This window comes from Nomascus leucogenys, chromosome 21 (assembly GCF_006542625.1).
Source record: "Nomascus leucogenys isolate Asia chromosome 21, Asia_NLE_v1, whole genome shotgun sequence".
Taxonomy (NCBI): domain Eukaryota; kingdom Metazoa; phylum Chordata; class Mammalia; order Primates; family Hylobatidae; genus Nomascus; species Nomascus leucogenys.
The window spans coordinates 76,503,881-76,523,852 of NC_044401.1; the positions used below are offsets into that span (position 1 = coordinate 76,503,881).

Below are 19,972 nucleotides of genomic sequence, written 5' to 3' on the forward strand. Positions count from 1 at the left end.
TTGCGGCATCAGCGGGTGGTTGAGACAGTGCTGTTTCCATATGTGCAAGGTAGTTTCTTCAAGTTTATCTTAAGAAATTGCAATGTACTTGCTGCATGTGTTACCATAGTGCTCTGTGGCTGTGTCTTAGTTTCACTTGTTTGCTTACCCAAATCAGAGACTCACCCTTCTTTTATTTTTCTTTTGATATTGCATATTCTAGTGGTTACTTTTGAATTTATGCTTTTTATAGCGTCTCTCCTTGAGTCCTCTTTATCATTTTTGTTGTTAAATAATTGCATTTGATTTCTGGAAATTGCTCCATATCAGCTTATAAAGATTTTCTTTCTTTATTATTTTTTACAGCTGCATAATACCCCACCATATGTTATGTACCATCGTGTATACAACCATTTTCCTATATTTGGGCATTTAAGTTGTTTCCAATATTTTACAATTTTAAACAATACTGCAATGAATAACCTTGTGCATGGGTATTTTAGAATTTTTGGAGGTGTAGCTTCAGGATAAGTTCCCAGAAGCAGGATTGCTGGGTCAAAGTGTGAATGCACGGGTATTGTTGTTAAATTGCAGGAAATTGTTCTTCTTAGGGTCAGAGACTCCCTATGAGACTACAAGTGACTAGTATTTATTGTGAGGATAATTTAACAAGTGGTTAAAAACACTGGAATATTAGTACTCAAGAAAATAGGGTGTGACGTCAGCGAAGGCAAGAGGCATAAACTCAAAGAGTTGGGAAGAGCAGGAATAGTCGCATGAATTGCTGTTGTAAAGATGGTTTTGCTGCTGGATTTGCATGTAAGGTTGACCTAAGTCTTTTTGCCACATAGACTGATGATGATCCACCCCTGTGTGCCGTCATTTTCTGTGGCTAGGCTCTTTTCTGTCTGTCTGCTTCTCCTCAGATTCCCTCTGGGCTCCTTTGCTCAGTAAGGTGTACCTCTGTTTCTCCTGCCCCTCCTTGCCCATGATTTCAGCCTGCTATTCAATCTCTGACAGATCCCAGCTGCTCTCCTCCAACATCCTCCCTTCTATTTCATGACCCTATGGTGTCTACACCCACTACTAGCTGGTGATTCTAGCCACAGTTTCTAATTCAGATTCTGAAAAGTAGAAGTCTGAGTGTCCCAGATCTTCCCTTTGGAACAACACTTTTCATGCCAGGACCCTTTGTAGGCTTCAGGTAGATGATCACTTGCAGTTCAAACTGCTTGCCTGGGTGTCATGTGTCTACCCAGGATGAGCCCTACAGAAGGACTGTGGGTGCAACCAGAGGTATGACAGGTTAACATGATTGATATGTAAATTTTAGGCAATTTACCGGAAGTGGGAGGATGGCCACTTCTCAATGGCTGTGCTGGTTCAGCTGCAAGTTCCTGATTTTTCACATCATCTTCCTAGGATCGTATACTTAGCACCCTGCAGATGACTGTGTGCTGATTTTCAAACCACAAAGAGGAAAACAAGCTAGAAAAGCCTCTTCATCACCACTTATTTTATACACAAAGGGGGGTAATTATTAAAGGAACTAAGGAAATTGGCACAAAGCAACTGTCCTTAAAGATGACCCTAACCCAAGCCCGTCATTTTAATCTAACCTCAAATATCACTTCATCAAAAAAAAAAAACCTTTTCTATTCCATTCATGCATTCATGCCTTCACTAATTTTGCCACTAATTGAATAATTTATTTAATGGTGTATTGCTTCTCTGTCTCTTTCTACCCTTTCCTCACCAGAATGTGAACCCCATAAATTTTGTGACCACTGCTCTGTCTGGTACCCCCAGCACACAGTCAGAGGTCTATGCTAACAGTGGGGTTGCATGAAGTGTGTCATCCTGGGGGACATATTTCACTCTCCCTGCCTTGTGCAAGTGTCTTCTCATCATGGAAAAGGAAAACTGATATTGCTCTCAGCAATTACCCACCCTGCTCCAGAAACAACAGTATTTCCTAAGCACTCTTTTGCTTTCAAAATACTCTTTTGGAAAGGAGTAATTTAGTGAGGAAGAAATGAGCATGCTACATCAATTGATCATGATGCTGCAATAACCATGAAATTTTTGTGCGTTCCAAGCAGACACTCTATGTAAACTTTCCATCCTATGTGGTGTAATCAATAACTGCCTAACAGGAAGGATGCTGGCAGGAGCAGAGATAACTCCGCCTGCACAAACCCATCTTGGACATATGCAGGAAAGCTATAATCAGGGCCACGCACATAAAGTATTTGAAATTCAATGAAAAAGCTGAAAGTGCACGTAATTAAAAGTGAGCAAAGCAGATAAAGTTAATTATACACTCAGAGGAACATTGTTTTATGCAGTGGGCATGGTAGTAATCACAATCAACAGCCCGTGGGGCCTGTACAGAGAGCTGACGACACTCTGCTTAGAATGAAGGAATCCAGTGCCCTAAATCAGAGCAGCCTTTTCAGAGCCATATAATCTTGCATAAAGGAAAAGTACAAAGGCTGAAAAGGAGGAGGGCCCTGCTTGGTGCAATCTCGAAATAAAACCAGGTTCTAATAGCAAAGGGCTTGTAACACAGATAAAAAAATGAAGAAAGAGTGATTTTTAAAATAAACTCTAGAACCAGAGCAAATAAGAAAAGGTATGTATGCCCTTAGCTCACCATAGCCTGTTTCCATCAAAGATTTTAATTTCCATGGGGCAGGATATATATCTACCAAGAAGATACACATTTATTTTTCCTCCCTGAGATTACAAAAACCTCAGGTTTCAAGCTTAAAGAAGGGTCTTTGTAAAACTAGTTAATCCAGTCAAATTGAGTTAATGGCTACAAAGGGATTGATGGAATGGGCAATTTACTGTTCAATAATGAGTTGTCAATATGGGGCAAAGAGCTGCTTTGATCAGCTGGGCAGTCAAATCACAGCCACAGTTCAGGGTTCGATTGATTCCTCAGCAATTAATGGTTATGATAGTAAAAAGAGAATAAGACCGATCTGACCGGAAATTGGTCTCCTCTGTGCTGAGTGGAGAGGCTGACAGCAGGGCACTGTGCACCTTGAAGCTCATTTGCACCTGGAATAATGAAGAGTCGTAGAATCCCCTGCAACTGAGATTTTCTGGCAGTTGCAACCTTAATTTGATTATGCATCCATACTAAGACTAACTGGAAACCAGAATGTACCAGTCACATACCATTTAAACTGTTTATACAGGTTTCCCCCTATACTTCAACATGGGTTGTGGATCGTATATCCAATTCTTGTCACAAATATAAACAGGCTGATACATTTAACTATTTAAACATTGTAAGCTTTTATGTTGAAGAAAAACCCCTAAAAATTTAGAAAAATAAATGAGGGAGGAAGCTATGATACTTGGAAATTAACAAAGTTAATTTCCTTAAAATATGAAGATTGCTTACTAGTCAGTGAGGAAAGATTCCATAGAGAATTGACAAAGCCAAACAAGAATTTCATAAAACAGAAAATATATCTGGTCATTAAAATGTGAAAAAAAAATTAACGTCACCAATCGTAAAAGAAATTCAAAGGAAAACCAAGTGTTAGCAAAACTTAAAATGGCTGATGAAAGTACATTGGGAGACAGGTCTGATGGGGTTCAGGACACATAATCTCAAAATATCACACCTTGTGCTTTGAGGAAGTGGTAGAAGCAGGAAGGTCACTCTCACCTTCTCTGTGCCCTTCTCGCTTGAAGCCAGTTATAAAAGAATTCCCTGAACTTTCTATAAGGTAGGTCATAAGACCCTCATTCCAAAGATATTATCCCTATGCTCAAAGAAAAGAAATCCCTTATATATGAAGATACAGGCACACAGAGAATAATCTGAACACACAGAGCTTGCTAAGTCCCCCAGTTTATTGCCATGATGTCACACCCCCTTTGACCAATCATACTTCTACATAACTGTCCATTCTTCATCAAATTTACCTTACAAATCTACAGATTTCTTCATTTCTTTGGGTCTTCATTTCCAAATGTTCTCATGTCACCTAAAATTTATATTAAATATATTTGTGTGCTTTTCTCCTGTTATTCTTTTTTTTTTTTTTGAGACAAAGTGTCACTGTCACCCAGGTTGGAGTGCAGTGGCACTATCTCAGCTCACTGCAACCTCCGCCTGCTGCGTTCAAGCAATTCTCCTGCCTCAGCCTCCCGAGTAACTGGGACTACAAGTGTGCGCCACCATGCCCTGCTAATGAGGTTTCACCATGCTGGCCAGACTGGTCTCAAATTCCTGACCTCGTGATCTGCCTGCCTCAGCCTCCAAAATGCTGGGATTACAGGTGTGAACCACCTCTCCTGGCTCTGCTATTCTATCTTTAATTATAGTTGCCTCAGCTATGAACCTCGCAATGGGTGAGGAAAAGATACTACTTTTTCTCCCCTGAAGTTTCTCTGTTTAATATTAGAGGCAATGTAAATTGATATATATATCATTTGTGGAAAATAATTCATAATATGCTTACAGAATACATCAAAATATAAAATATCAATGCCCTCTTATTCAGCAATTGCACGTCTAGAGATTTAGATTGAGAAATAACCAAGTGTGAAAATATATATGTACACGGATAACTGACACTGTAATATTAATGAGTGAAAAAAACAAAAATAACCCAAATCAACTAACAGTTAAGGATTGATGAGGAAAAAGTTGGTATAGAAAAATAATGGGCCGGGTGTGGTGGCTGACACCTGTAATCCCAGCATTCTGGGAGGCTGAGGTGGGCGGATCTCCTGAGGTCAGGAATTGGAGACCAGCCTGGCCAATATGGTAAAACCCCGTCTCTACTAAAAATACAAAAATTAGCCAGGCTTGGTGGCACGTGCCTGTAATCCTAGCTACTCAGGAGGCCAAGGCAGGAGAATCGCTTGAACCTGGGAGGCGGAGGTTGCAGTGAGCCAAGATCACCCCACTGCACTCCAGCCTGGGTAACAGAGTGAGATCCGTCTCAAAAATAACAAAAGAAACAAAAATAAATATAATGGAATCCTATATGGTCAATCCATTGTCATCCAAGATATCCACAATACATGGTAGAATGAACAAAACACAGTTTGAAATGTGTGAGTATAGAATGATCATGTTAGTATACCCAGGTGAGTTTTAAAGAAGCTATGCTTCTCTAGAATGTAAATTCCAAAGACAGGGCTTTGTGCTCTTCACTGCTGAGTCCTTGAGGCCTAAGACAGTGCCTGGTACTTTGTAACCACGCAATCATGTTTGTTGAATGACTAAATGAAAGATGTTTAGAAAGTTTTTCACCAAAAGTTTAGCAGTGGTGGAGAGCTATTTAATAGTAATTTATTTTACTCTTCATATTTTCTCTATCATTTGAGTTGTCTTCAAAATGCTTGTTTCATTTTTATAGAAACAAATAATATATTTAAATTATGTGATGATGCCTACTGCCTGTGAGATGTGGCAGTCTCACCTGTTTCAGCAGCTGTGTAAACTGGTTCAGCTCTTTTGGAAAACCATTTAACATTAAATATCCCCAAGTCACAAAATCCTTCTTTCCTTTGTCCATTATTCCTTCGTGGGAATTTATGCTAAGGAAAAAGATGCAAAACATGAAGTGATCTGGACATCCAAAGTCTTCATCTAAGTTTTTATATTAGGTAAGTAAAAACTCTGGTCAACCTAAAGACACCTCCAACAGTGGGAAGAGTGAAAGTAAATTATGGTAAATCCATTAGATGGAATTTAGGCCAGGCGTGGTGGCCCACACCTGTAATCCCAGCACTTTGGGAGTCTGAGTTGGGGGAATCACTTGAGGTCAGAAGGTCAAGACCAGCCTGGCCAACATGGTGAAACCCCGTCTCTACTAAAAATACAAAAATTAGCCGGGCATGGTGGTGCAGGCCTGTAATCCCAGCTACTTGGGAGGCTGAGGCAGGAGAATCGATTGAAGCTGGGAGGCAGAGGTTGCAGGCGCCCAGGCCGAGCGAGGCGTTCCCGGAGGTGTCCAGCAGAGGACGCTGCCGGCGGAGACGGGACCGGAAGCCGGGCCGGAGGCGGCCGGGCGTATTCGCCGACTCCTCCCGCTTCCGCTGCCGCAGCCGGTCGGAACCAAGTTGTCTCCTTTCAGGCGCTGTCCCCATCGCCGCGATGCCGCTGGAGAACCTGGAGGAGGAGGGTCTGCCCAAGAACCCCGACTTGCGCATCGCGCAGCTGCGCTTCCTGCTCAGCCTGCCCGAGCACCGGGGAGACGCTGCCGTGCGCGACGAGCTGATGGCGGCCGTCCGCGATAACAGTGAGGCTCGCACGAGCGCCGAGTCAGCGGCCTAGGCCTGGGCCGTCCCCGCGTTCCGGAGCCTGCGGGGCCTTTTTTTGATGGAGCTCCAGATCCCTCTGACGGGGTCTACAAGACCAGGCCTGGCTTCTCCGGCCCTTAGGGTTTTGCTTTGGTTTGGGGATACCCTGGGGGACCTCGACTTATCTCAGAGGGGTCTGCATCTCTCTGTGCCGCCTTCCCCTGTAAGGGCAGCTTGGAGGAGAATCGTGAGGCATTAATATTTACCCCTGTGCTAGGCACAGCGTAAAGGCCCCGTGACTTACTGTCACTGGGGACTGCTCCCGGGCGCGGGGTATTCCTATAGGAGAGTTCAGCTTGCCCGTGGAAGGGAAATTTGGGTTCGGTTCTTTTTGGCCCTTCTGTAGTGAATGTGAATGTTTGAACATATGTATGTGAGTATGTGTGTATAAACCGTCTTTCCCTGTTCGAAGACTTTTGGAACAGAATCCGGCAAGAGCAAACCGAGGATTGCCCTCCCTCTAGCCCTAGTAGAGGTTGGCAGTGCCAGCATTGGCCCTCACGCAAACCTCCCACCAGCATACGTTTATGTTTTGCCAAGCCGATTATTAAGCCCCATCGCATGCCTTCCTGTTAGTGGGGAAGAGACTGGTGGATGACTTGTGGCGGGGCGGGGGATGAAATACGTGGGCAGACTTTGACTTGAGGGCACAAGTGTCCCCACTCACACATCCCTCTTTTTTGCATGTTAGACATGGCTCCTTACTATGAAGCCTTGTGCAAATCCCTCGACTGGCAGATAGACGTGGACCTACTCAATAAAATGAGGAAGGCAAATGAAGACGAGTTGAAGCGTTTGGATGAGGAGCTGGAAGATGCAGAGAAGAATCTAGGAGAGAGCGAAATTCGCGATGCAATGATGGCAAAGGCCGAGTACCTCTGCCGGATAGGTGACAAAGTGAGTAGAGATGATTTTCCCTCTCTGTAGTTAGTATAGGCTAAAATTGGAGACTATTCCAGATAATCGTTTCTCGTTAAAAAAATTAACTTCGTTTTAGAAAAAGTATAAAGGTAATCATGCTTACTTGTACTAGTGAATCAATGTAAAGATGAAAAAGTTGTCTCCATGAAATGCCTTGTCATTTCCCCAAACAGCAGCTAGGGCTTTATTCTTCTCCATTTCACCCCATGCCAATAAAAACGTAAGTGTGTATCTAGAGAATTTTATTTACTGCTTTTACAAAATTGGGATCATTGTCAGCAGTTTTCTCACTTGGTTGGGAAGCACTGGTTCTGGTGTCTTTAGTACCTTACACGAGTAATACTTAGCAGAAACTAAGAAACAGTATAGTAAATGCTGAAGTTCTGTTGATCTTTCTTTACTTTGTACCTGCCCAGGGATAGGCTTTTCAGTTCTTTTATTGTGCATTTATATAAACTTTTTGGTAATTTTTTTTTTGAGACAGAGTTTTGCTCTTGCCATCCAGGCTGGAGTGCAATGGAGTGATCTTGGCTCACTGCAACCTCCATCTCCTGGGTTCAATCGATTCTCTTCCCTCAGCCTCCCGAGTAACTGAGATTACAGGCGTGTGCCACCACACCCAGCTAATTTTTTTGTATTAGTAGAGACCGGGTTTCAACATGTTGGCCAGGCTAGTCTCGAACTCTTGACCTCAGGTGATGCACCTGGCTCGGCCTCCGAAAGTGCTGGGATTATGGGCGTGAGCCACTGCACCCAGTCATAAAATCTTTTTTACGTAAAACTTTATATATAAAAGAATATAAATGCTCAATAAAAGAACCAATTTTTTAAAAAATTAATACTTGCAGAAATTTTTAATTCTACAGAATTTTTTTTTTTTTTTTTATGAACATGGGATCATAGTGTATTAGTGTAGTCCTGTTTGCCCTTTTCATTCAGCATTATGTTTAAGAGGTCTTTTCCATGCCAACATACATAAATCTGGCTCATCCTGGTTAACTGCTGCCAAATGTTCCACTGCAGAGCTAGCTCTGGCATAGTTTATTTGCCTGTTCAGCTGTTGTTGGACATATGTGTTATTTTCATCTGTTTTTGCTTTAGCAAACTGCTGCTGTAAAAACGTGCTTATGTATGTCTCTGTGTATATATGCTAGTGTTTCTCTAGGGTATAGTATATGAAACAAAATTGCTGGGACAATGAACAGTTTCTTTTTTTTTCTTTTTTTAAAATGTGTGGCCAGTTGTTCTGCATAACAGCCAGCTTACTCCACCATCAGGGCACCAGAGGGGTACTCACCATTACTGGATCTTTGAAATTTGAGTAACTGTGTAATAGTGGTTAAGAAAATGGGCTTTGAATGTTTTTAATTTTAAATTATCTGCCTGGAAGTATTTAGGTATAGAATGACATGGTGCCAATATAAAAAATAAAAATAGTGTGAGCTCTGGAATCAGATTGCCTGGGTTCTATTTTCAACCTCGGTAATTATGATTTATGAAACCCTCAGTTTCCCCATGTGTAAAATAGGAGTACTGATAGTTTTTACTTAATGCGGATTAAGGATAGGAAAAAGCTTAGACTGGTACCTAGCACATAGTAAGTGCCTAAATGTTGTTTTGTAATGTGTATCTAAAACGAGGTTTTTTTCTCTTTTCTAGTTGTAAACTTAAGACGTGGTCATTGTAAAAATTTGGAAAATACAGAAAAGTTTAGAATTAGCTAGTGGTTTCCATTTACTTTTAAGCTGTATGTTTGTGGCTTGGTTTTAAAGACTAATATATTACATATGAATGAGAAACTTCAAACTTTTGATTCAAGTTTTGAAGAATTTCAACAAGGACATGCTTGAATCAGTATCAGGAAGTTGTAAAATGTTCTTGTATTTCCTCTGTATTTATTAAATATTCTTCCAAAAAGAACAACTTTCCCCCTCCTATTTACTCTCCTTTTATATTTTATTTAGTATTACTAAATACTTAATGGACTCAGTCGCTTTTATTATTCACTGTTTACCACTGATGAGAGTCTTTATTCTTTATGGTGCTAAGTTTGTTGCAAATTTGTTAGCAGAGGCTTCTTCAAGACACTGTCTTTGTCCTTTTGACATATCTTGTTAGTCTTATTTTCTGATAAAACAAAATGTCACAGGTTCACCTGTTATTTTCACTCTAATAAACCTAGAATTATCTATTTTTCCTAGGATCCCTGGTTCCTTTTAGTGGGGGATAGTATTTAAAAACCAAGATCTGAGTGCTAGGTGTATCCATTGCTGTATTCTCAGTCCCTTATAAATTTGTGAAATATAACTAATAATTACATGAGACAAACCAGGCAGACACATACTGAAAACTACCAAGTATGAATAAATTATTTTATTCATATTCAAAGCAAAGGAAACATCCCACAATGCTTTGAGAGAAAATTACATATTTACAAATTTAGTCGTATTCTAATAGCGACTAAGATACAATTTCCAAAACCCTTCAGATGATACAAGTTATTTTGAAATAGTGTATTGTGATTATTAAAGAGAGAAAACATTGAATATACAGAACAAAGAAAAATACTTAACAATTGTGAATATGTTTTTCTTAAATTGTTTTCCAGAATCTAAGTATATGCTTGGGCATTTCTTATGTATTTTTTATACTTTATACAGGTAGAGAAAGTAGAATAATAAACCCTTATGTACTTATCACCCAGCTTCAACAGTTAACAGTTAATGGCCATCTTGTTGTACCTCTACTCCTACCTCTTCCCTCAACCTTTGAAGAAAATCCCAGACAGCTGATAGCTTTTTTTTGGAAACTTGTAGCCTTTTCTCACCTATTGCCTTGGCTTTCTTGACAGGAGGGAGCTCTGACAGCTTTTCGCAAGACATATGACAAAACTGTGGCCCTGGGTCACCGATTGGATATTGTATTCTATCTGCTTAGGATTGGCTTGTTTTACATGGATAATGATCTCATCACACGAAACACAGAAAAGGCCAAAAGGTACTTTCTAACAGTGGGATTATATTCTCTCTAAATTATGATGCTACAAATGAGAAGTTGATATAAGAAACTGCCTGTTTTGTTTACAGCTAGTAAGCTTGGTCAAATAATTGATGTACTTATTTAGTAAAATATTTTAAATATTTCCTTTTGGTTCAAGTTGTTACAAGTTGTTTTCTCATTTCAAATAACAGAAAATTTTTTAAAACGTGGCCTTGTCTGTTTCCAGACTATGATCTTACTGTTTTTATTTCACAGCTTAATAGAAGAAGGAGGAGACTGGGACAGGAGAAACCGCCTAAAAGTGTATCAGGGTCTTTATTGTGTGGCTATTCGTGATTTCAAACAGGCAGCCGAACTCTTCCTTGACACTGTTTCAACATTTACATCCTATGAACTCATGGATTATAAAACATTTGTGACTTATACTGTCTATGTCAGTATGATTGCCTTAGAAAGACCAGATCTCAGGGAGAAGGTAATGACCAAACTTTAATACTCAAATTTAAAGACTTGTTTTTTTGTTTAAATACACAAATCATTAAAATGTACATTTTTTTTTTTGTATATGTTTTTTAAAATACCTAGGTCATTAAAGGAGCAGAGATTCTTGAAGTGTTGCACAGTCTTCCAGCAGTTCGGCAGTATCTGTTTTCACTCTATGAATGCCGTTACTCTGTTTTCTTCCAATCATTAGGTAAGGATAGAGTTGGTGTTTTTGATTATCTGTCTTCATCTTACTCCTGCTCCTGTGTGCAAATAACCTAAGACGATTTTTCACCTATCTGAGAAATGTAGTGTGTAGGTAGCTGCATATCTTTGATCAGTATTCCTAATCTGCCCAGTTTTGTTTAGAAGAAGGGTCATCAGATTGTGGTCTGCTGTATGGCCCAGGAGGTAAGAATGATTTTTACATTTTTAAAGTGTTGTTTAAAAAAGGAGGATGTGACAGAGAGCTGTGTAGCTTGCAAAGCCTAAAAATACTTACTCTCTAGTCCTTTGCTGAGCATATTCGCCAGACCCCTGGTTAAGAGTCTTAGTGGGGTGTAAGGCAAAAGTGAGCAAATGGTTTTAAGTATTGAGCTTCATGGGGACAGAAGTGAGGGAATTCTGAATGTGATTTGGGGTAGAGATTAATTGAACCTTGAATTCAGCAATGGTTTATTCTGTATCAGTAGCTAAATAGCTAAATCTCTGTGCTGATTTGCAAATCATTTTCAAGGGCTATGGGTTAAGAAAATAATCTGTTGAACATAATTGTATTCTTTCAAAGCTAGTTTGTAGTGATCCTGCCTACACACATTTGCTTGCTTTTCCCTCTTGTCCCCCTTCTTTCCTGGCTATTTGGTTTCCTAATAATGACCACAAACTATTAAGATGATAGAAGAATTAGCTTGCATCAAGTTGACCCAGGGGTCTTTCCCAAAACTTAAAATTTCATATTGATATTTTTCTTGTTTATGCTGCAAATTTCAGAAGGTGTTTGGTTAAATAGATAGCATTGGGGAAAAGTGGGAATAGACGGTTCCAAATGACGATTGTTAATGTTTTTGCAGTGGGTTTTGGCCCAGTGTTTTTGGATGCTTTCTCCATGCATACAAATTGGGCTGCTTTATGAGAACTCATAGTACTTACCTCAGGTAATGTAGAACAGGTTTCCCCAGCATGATGAGTTACTCACTTGGCCTTATCTTCTCATACATACACACAAAGTTATGTTGCTTTTGCACATAAGGTTACATTGTAGAATTGCTCTTTTCCCTTTTTTATGCTTGAGGTCTCCTGGTCATCACTCAACTCAAATATGGAGCCCTTCCCTGCTTCCCTCAGTCAGAAGAAATCTTTTACTTCTCTGCATTCCTGGGGTTCTTATTGTATGCCCCCTCCTTTAAAAAAACTGAGGAATAAATCACATACCATAAAATTACCTAAAGTGTACAATTCAGTGCTTTTTCGTATATTGGCAAGGTTTTGCAAATATTAATAATTCCAGAACATCTTGATCACCCCAAAAGGAAACCGATACCCATTAGCAGTCACTCCCTATTACTCCTTTCCCCCAGCCCCTGGCAACCACTGATGTACTTTATGTCTGTACGAATTTGCCTATTCTGGACATATCATCTAAGTGCAGTCATAAAATACGTGGCTTTTTGTGCCTGGCTTCTTTCACTTTATAATGTTCCCACATTCATCCATGTTGTAGCATGTATCAGTACTTCCTTTTGTTTTATACCCAAATGGTAGTCTGTTGTATGTATATACTACATTTTATCCATTCATTAGTTCATAGATTTTTATGCTGATTGCACTTTTTGGCTACTATCAGTAATGCTATAATGAAGATTTGTGTACAGCTTTTTCTGTGGACATATGGAGTGGAATGGCTGCATCTTAATGGTAACCCTCTGATAAACTTTTTGAGGAACTACCAGTTTTCCAAAGCAGGTGCCCGCACCATTAGACATTCCCATCAGCAGTATGTGAGGGTTCTAGTGTTCCCACATCCAGTACTTATTATTTTCTGTCTTTTTGATTAGAGGTATCTTTGTGAGTGTGAAATGATATCTCATTGTAATTTTGATTTGTTTCTCTCTCACGATTAGTTTCGTTGAGCATCTTTTCATATACTTACTGGCCGTGTGCCCCACTTGCGAAAACTTAGCACACTGTTTTGTGATAATTTCCTAGTTTGCCTCCTTTGCTAATTAGAATTTCTGGGAGCAGACCTTATGCTTTTTTTTTTTCATCTTCATAATGACCCCGACAGCAGGACAGCACTTGGTACTAATGTACTCTAAACTAATTCAATTGGAAAAGGAAGTAGTATCCTTTTCTGGATAATACCTGACTATATTTAGAAATCAAAGATAAACTGAGAAAGTGAAAGGTTTTGTATCTCACCTCACCCCCAAATCCATACACACATTGACTCACATACAAAATTTCTCCTGAGACAATGATTTTAATATTTTGTTTCATATCCTTCTAGACCTTTCATTCATTTATTTATTTATCACAAACATAAGTATACTCTAGAGTCTCTTTTCTTGCTCACCTTCGACATACCTGTTGCTGTCTTCCTGCTTGCATTCTGAGTCTGGCATCCTTTCTGTTCCTGGGCTTAACCATGCTTTTCCTGCCTTCAGCCTTTTGTGTCATTTACATTGCTCTGTGCTTAGCCAGCCCCTCAGAGAGGTATTCCCTGTCCACTCCAATCCAGTGGAGGGCTTCCTAATCACTCTATCATGTTACTTTTATTTTCTTCATAGGATTTATCTTGTGTATTTGTTCATCTGTCTCTGCCCTTTGAAAATTTAGTTTCTGTGGCAGCAAGGGTCTTGTCTTTTGGTTCACTGCCATATAACTATCTAGAGTAGTGATATACAGGAGTTATTCAGTAAAATAATTTATATTTGTGTGGATTGCTCATTAATACTCTACGTACATTTTACTGTCTGACTTCCAAAGATCTCTTCTGGATTAAGGCCATTAACTCATTGTTATAAATAAATTTTCTAGTTTATCATTTGTCTTCAAACCTTGTTCATAGTGTTTTGTTACGCAGTCTGTTTACATGAACAAGTAAACAGGAAATAGTCATCAGTCTTTGCTTTCTTCTGAGTTTTGTTGCTTTTTGAAAATGTCTGATTTATACCTTTTTTCTGGTCTGTATAAATCGTTTTTCACTGTACCTGCTGTTTCTCAGTTAGAATTGTTTAAAAAATGAATTTTACTTTATTTTACTTAAGGCATAAGTAGTTCCCCGTGGTTAAAATATTAGTATGTGAACTTTGTCATCTGTGAACAAGTTCCTTTAGAAGCTGAGCTCTTTCTGAGAGTGATGTCGAATACCCACCTGTTACTTAAAGACGATGTTTGCATACCTGGCCCCTCCTTTAGCACTGCTGTTGCTGCCGTTTGTTGATGACATGACGTGGAAAGGCAGTGAGAAATTTGATACTTGTTTATCTATCTGTTGGACTCAACTAGTGTTGCTTTAGTTTTTAATCTTTTTATCTGAAAAGGAGAGTCTGTTATAATTTGTCATTTTATTCATTGCAGCGGTTGTGGAACAGGAAATGAAAAAGGACTGGCTTTTTGCCCCTCATTATCGATACTATGTAAGAGAAATGAGAATTCATGCATACAGTCAGCTGCTGGAATCATATAGGTCATTAACCCTTGGCTATATGGCAGAAGCGTTTGGTGTTGGTGTGGAATTCATTGATCAGTAAGTTTGAATAATGCCATATTAATTGAAGTTTTAAAGTTGCCTTTTAAAATATGTGAACTTGTACAGTTGTTTACTTGTTTACATTGGTTCCCTCAATCTTAACGGGGAGGGGTGAGGTTTTTTTTCTCAATATTATCGAAACATTCATATCCGGTTGCCTCTGACTTCCTCATGTCTGCCCCTTGCATTAACAGATGGGAAAATGAGTTGTAGTGAGGCTAAGTGATTTGTTAAAGGTCATCAGACCAGTTGTTACCAAAAGTTGTCTTCTGTTACTTCTTTATAGACCACACTGCAGCTACGGTAATGACTCTTAGATCTGATATTTTACAGTTGGTCATATTCCCTCTGATAATTCCTTCCAGTTTTTAGGTTGCTGCTGCAATTCTGGTCAAATTGGTTGTTAAATGTGGGACTTTTAGTACTTGCATCAGTGATTGAACAAATACTTAATGAGCCATTCATTACTGTATGTTTGGTACTGTTTTACAGCTCCCTCTTCACAGACTTTCATTGTAGTAGTAGGGAAGAGATGGCAAGGAAGCAAATAAATATAAAAGGTGATTTCGCACAGAAATGAACCTATGGAGATGAGAAAATGCTGTCCTTACATGTGGCATGCTTGAGGAGGTGAGGTTTGCTCTGAGATTTGAATTGAGAGGAGTCAGCCATATGGAGTCCTTCTGCATGCAGAAAAGGGAATAGAAAAGGCTAAGGCTTTGAGCCAGGAATAAGCTTGGATGTTGTAGGAACAGAAAATGTCAGTGTGGCTCCAGCATAGTTGGGGGAGCGGTAGGAGATTGTGAGGATAATACATGGAGAGTTAGGCAGGTGATGATTTGTGTAGGGCTTTGTAGGTCATGGAATGGAGCTTGAGTTGAGTTTTAAGTTTGATAGGGAGCCGTTGGAAGATTTTGAGCCCAAGTTACATGGTCCTATGCAGTGTCTTATATAGAGTAAGGTGGCAGGGAGACCAGTTGTGCCGTTTAGTAGCTTTTGGAGAAGATGTTAACGTGGCGTGGACGAGGGTAGTGAGAGTAGAGTTGGGGAGGAGACATACACAATATGGGATGTCCGGATGGTATCTAGATCAGTGGCTCCCACATGTAGGTGTTTTTAAATGTTAAATGTTCATGGTGTTTTCAATGGTCCGCAGTGGAAACTTTAAATGAAGATGCATTTCTTTTAAATAAGACCATTCTCTTTTTAGTATTTTTGAAATTTCAAACATCCATAAAATTGTAAAGAATTGTACAGTACATTTTAACATATTTGCTTGTTATAATCTATACATTTTATGTTTTTTAAACACTTCAAAGTAGGTTTCAGACACCAACACATTTTTTAAATGATCCTTACCAAAATGGAAGGCTGGTATCCCAAGGTTTTCTTCCATTTCTGAATTCTAGTCTGTGCAATTGAAGTCTGGTGACCACTCTAAGAGGGTTGTTCATTAGGGTGCTGGCTGGGCAGTATGAGTGTGTTTTTCATGAGTCAGTGGAAGGAGTGGCTTGTTGTGAGCAGTGCATGAGAAAAAGGGCTTGGCTTTGCTTCTTTTTCCAGCTCTGTGGCCTTGGTCAGGTTATGCCTCTTCAGTATTTTAACTGTAATATGGAGATAAAGCCTTCATTAGGGGCACACACTGCAGTATTCCTTAAGTCATCTTGATGACAAGTGAATGCAAGGCAACTGGTACCTTTCAGGTAGTAGTTGAATTCAGGTAGTATTTGAATTGTTCAGTTTTTTTTTCCTTCATGTTCTAAGACCAGCTTGAGAGGCAAAGTTTGTACCACTGAGCTCTAGTTGTTGTTACCCAAATACCTAAGAATTTTAATCTAGTTGTTGTTACCCAAATACCTAAGAATTTTAAATCTGGGTTGTCGTCATGGATTCTTTGTTCTTTTTTTCTCCCTTAAAAAGTTACATTTTAGATGAAATCCCCTTTTTTAAAATGGGCAAAGCAATAATTCTACATCATTTCTCCCCTTCCACTTGTTTAGACTAAGATATGTTAGAGAGGGAAAGGGTTCTTGTTTTAGTAAATACTGTTGCTGTTGACGTGTTTACCCATGGGCTGTGTTCCATAATTTTGTTTTAGGTCTTTTGTTTAAAATAGTTTACTGTTTTATCAGTTTTGGTCCCTAATTTTTCCTAACCTACAGTTTTTCTCTGAGTACATATGGTTTCATTGTTTGATCTACTTTCTCTCTGAATATGAACTTCTAGGATCATGCTTATTCTAGTAGATGATGACTTAAAGCCTGCAATACACCAGGGACTACCTCAACTACTGTATATTGCAATAACAAGCTTGAAGGAAGCTAAATGTTACAAATTTAAGACTATTTTAATGCAGTTTGCATTTTTCTAAGAATTTTCTATAAAGCTAATTCTGTTATTTTTTTTTTTTTCTCTAAATTAGGGAACTGTCCAGGTTTATTGCTGCTGGGAGACTACACTGCAAAATAGATAAAGTGAATGAAATAGTAGAAACCAACAGGTACTCTCATTTTGTGTATCATTTGTTACACTGCTCAGAATAAGGGGCATTCCTAAATCTTAAGTGCCTTAAATTTTAAAAGTAGGTCAACTATTGTCATGGAATAACGTGACTGGTAAATAATTCATTTTTTCTTGAATTTATTTATAGACCTGATAGCAAGAACTGGCAGTACCAAGAAACTATCAAGAAAGGAGATCTGCTACTAAACAGAGTTCAAAAACTTTCCAGAGTAATTAATATGTAAAGCCATGTAACAAAAAAGATTTGCTTTAGAGATAATTATTTGGAATTTTTATAGCTTACTTCACAATGTGCCCAGGTCAACTGTATAAAATAAATACTGCATTGTTGTTTCTTTCCATTTATTTTTTCTTAAACACATAGGCCTTCTAGAATGGGGTCCACTTACATTAAAATAATGTCACTTGAATTATTCATTAATGAAAATCTGGTTTATAGCATAACGTTGCAGCCGGGTTCAGCTAGGTTCAGATCCTGACTGCCTCATCAGTAAAATATGGATGGTGACACAGCCCATTATCGCTTACCTTTAAATCTCTTACCTTTAAGCTTCCCGATTTTAGGAATAAGAGTACATACATACTATATAGTGGCCTACAATTAAACAGTGTCTCCCACTTACTTAGTATACAAAAGATAGAAGATGATAAATAAAATAAGCTTTCCGGCAGGAAGTTACCCTTTTTTAGGAAGCTGACATAACCTGGATTACAGAATCTACCAAGGCTTATCTTAGTTTTCTAAAACCTTATACGTAAGTATTGGCAAACTGAATCTTTTTTCCAAAAGTAGGACCATAGTAATAATAGCAGTGAGGAAGACAAAAGTTAGTTGTTCCCCTGTTTGTTTGAAACAGTTTATAACTATATTAGTTTTATTCAGTGTGTCAGGAATAAGTGCTATAAGAAGTATAAAACCAGATAGATAGATAGAGATACAGGGTATAGGCTCTCTTCTGGGGTGCTGTGGAAGGCTTCTATGGTAAGGTGACATTTAAGTGAAAAAGAGGGAGAGCCCGTGAACATATGGAGGGAAGAAAGACAGACAGGGAAAGTCACTGGCAATTTTAAGTGCGGATTTGGCTTACCTTTTAAGTCTCACTTATGGCATTTGGTGGCATGGATTATACAGGCAGCTGGATTTGCTAAAAGATTTAGAATGGGGTGAGGAGGATGAGGGGGAGAAAATTTGTCAGAGGAGAACCTAGGCTTTTTGGCTTAAGTAAAAGACAGACAGCTAGTGACCTTAATGAGCAGTTTTGGTAGAGGTGAGTTCAGAAGAGAATGGGAAATGGCATTTTACTGTAAAAGGCAGGGGAAGGAAAGAAGAGTTTTGAATTTTTTCGTTTTAAAGAACATTTACTGATGGGAATGATCCCTGTTAACATATTAGTAGAAAAAAACACATGATCTCATTTGATTGAAAATAATTTGATACAATTCAACATTTCTTCATGATAAAAACTCTTCAGTAGACTATGAAAATAATAGGTTGGGAAATCAAAGCCCTATCACAAGGTAATTAATGGCAAAATATTAGAAGGTAATTAATGGCAAAATATAGAGACAGCAGCTCTCATCGCTGGAAGAAGAGCCATTGGTTATATGCCAAGGAAAGCAATGTGGCCAGAGCTCTGTTTTGAAAGGAGTTTCCTGTAGGCACTATATGGTGGAGGGGAGGCTTTTAAAATGCGGAATATGCCTAAAGTATTTAAGAATATCCACCTATGAATTTCTAAAAATGCTTATCTAGAAAACATATTTCTTGAAGGAAAAAACCTCAGCTTTTTGGTTTTCTACAGAAAACCAAAGCTAGTCAGGAATGCAAAGGTGGCTTCTGAATGCTACAAAGTTGCAGTTGGTCACCCACAGGCTGCAACTGACACACCCTAAATACTTTTCCAAGAAAAAAATTTATAGTTACCACATAAAAGTTGACAGTTTAAAAACCACATATCTAGCTTCTCTGGAAAAAGGATAGATGAGGCTAACTCTGGACTCAGGCTCCAATAAGCTGAGCGACAAGCATAGCGTGTTTTCCAGTGTGCCCCAGTCCACCCAGTGTGTTCATATATACTGCCTGTCTGCCTGGCCCCTGCTGGCATTTGAGTTTGTTATCCCTGTATTACCCCCAATATTGTACATATGAGGTTGATGATTAACAGCCTCCTGTGTTAATCAACTAAGACAGGGGTGTCCAATCTTTGGGTTTCCTTGGGCCACACTGGAAGAATTGTCTTGGGTGACACAAAATACACTAAGGATAGTTGATGAGCTCAAAACAAAACACCACATAATGTTTTAAGAAAATTTACAAATGTGTGTTGGGCCACATTCAAAGCTGTTGTGGGCTCTGGGTTGGACAAGCTTGAGCTAGGAGAAACTATCCAAAGAATTTTTTTTTTTTTTTTTTTTTTTTGAGACGGAGTCTCACTCTTTCACCCAGGCTGGGGTGCAGTGGTGCGATCTCGGCTCACTGCAAGCTCCGCCTCCCAGGTTCACGCCATTCTCCTGTCTCAGCCTCTCCGAGTAGCTGGGACTACAGGCGCCCGCCACCACGCCCGGCTAATTTTTTGTATTTTTAGTAGAGACGGGGTTTCACCGTGGTCTCGATCTCCTGACCTTGCAATCCGCCCACCTCGGCCTCCCAAAGTGCTGGGATTACAAGCGTGAGCCACCGCGCCCGGCCCCAAAGAATTCTTAACCTTCATCCTGTCTCTAGTAGCTTTAACTGATACAGCTTGTTTTCTGCTTTTATTCAAGAAGGGTACTTCACAATATGAAAATAAGGTTATGAAATGATGCTAAAACAGTTATACATAGTTCCTTTTTCATGTTGGTAAATGTTTTCTTTTGAAGTTGGAAACAATCTTATTTTTAACCCTGGTTTCAGTCAAAATTAACTATCCTAGTGTGAAATGATATCACCAGAATAAACTATCTTTTGTGATTATTTTTAAAGCAAAAATGCCAGTT

The 19,972-nt window shown here is 39.1% G+C and overlaps 1 protein-coding gene and 1 long non-coding RNA gene across 5 annotated transcripts; one reads left to right on the forward strand and one right to left on the reverse strand.

The window, feature by feature from the left end:
- Nucleotides 1-5,937: 5,937 nt before the first annotated feature.
- On the forward strand, nt 5,938-19,290 carry PSMD6 (proteasome 26S subunit, non-ATPase 6). 4 transcript variants are annotated; one of them, XM_004091777.3, is made up of 9 exons: nt 6,030-6,257; nt 6,731-6,889; nt 7,010-7,215; nt 10,091-10,236; nt 10,495-10,714; nt 10,825-10,933; nt 14,302-14,470; nt 16,896-16,973; nt 17,124-17,337. In XM_004091777.3, the coding sequence occupies exons 1-9, from the start codon at nt 6,113-6,115 to the stop codon at nt 17,218-17,220; spliced, it is 1,329 nt and encodes a 442-aa protein (XP_004091825.1). In that variant the 5' UTR covers nt 6,030-6,112; the 3' UTR covers nt 17,221-17,337. The 4 variants fall into 4 exon arrangements, 3 of the variants coding, with proteins under 3 accessions (XP_003273709.1, XP_004091825.1, XP_030657366.1); XR_004027495.1 differs by lacking the exon at nt 6,731-6,889 and having other exon boundaries at nt 5,938-6,257; nt 16,700-16,973; nt 17,124-19,290; XM_003273661.4 differs by lacking the exon at nt 6,731-6,889 and having other exon boundaries at nt 5,938-6,257.
- Nucleotides 15,664-16,693, reverse strand: LOC105738829. The gene is made up of 2 exons (XR_004027496.1): nt 16,331-16,693; nt 15,664-16,294 (listed from the first exon to the last, which is right to left on the reverse strand). It is a non-coding gene; the product is annotated as an uncharacterized LOC105738829 (long non-coding RNA).
- Nucleotides 19,291-19,972: the final 682 nt, after the last annotated feature.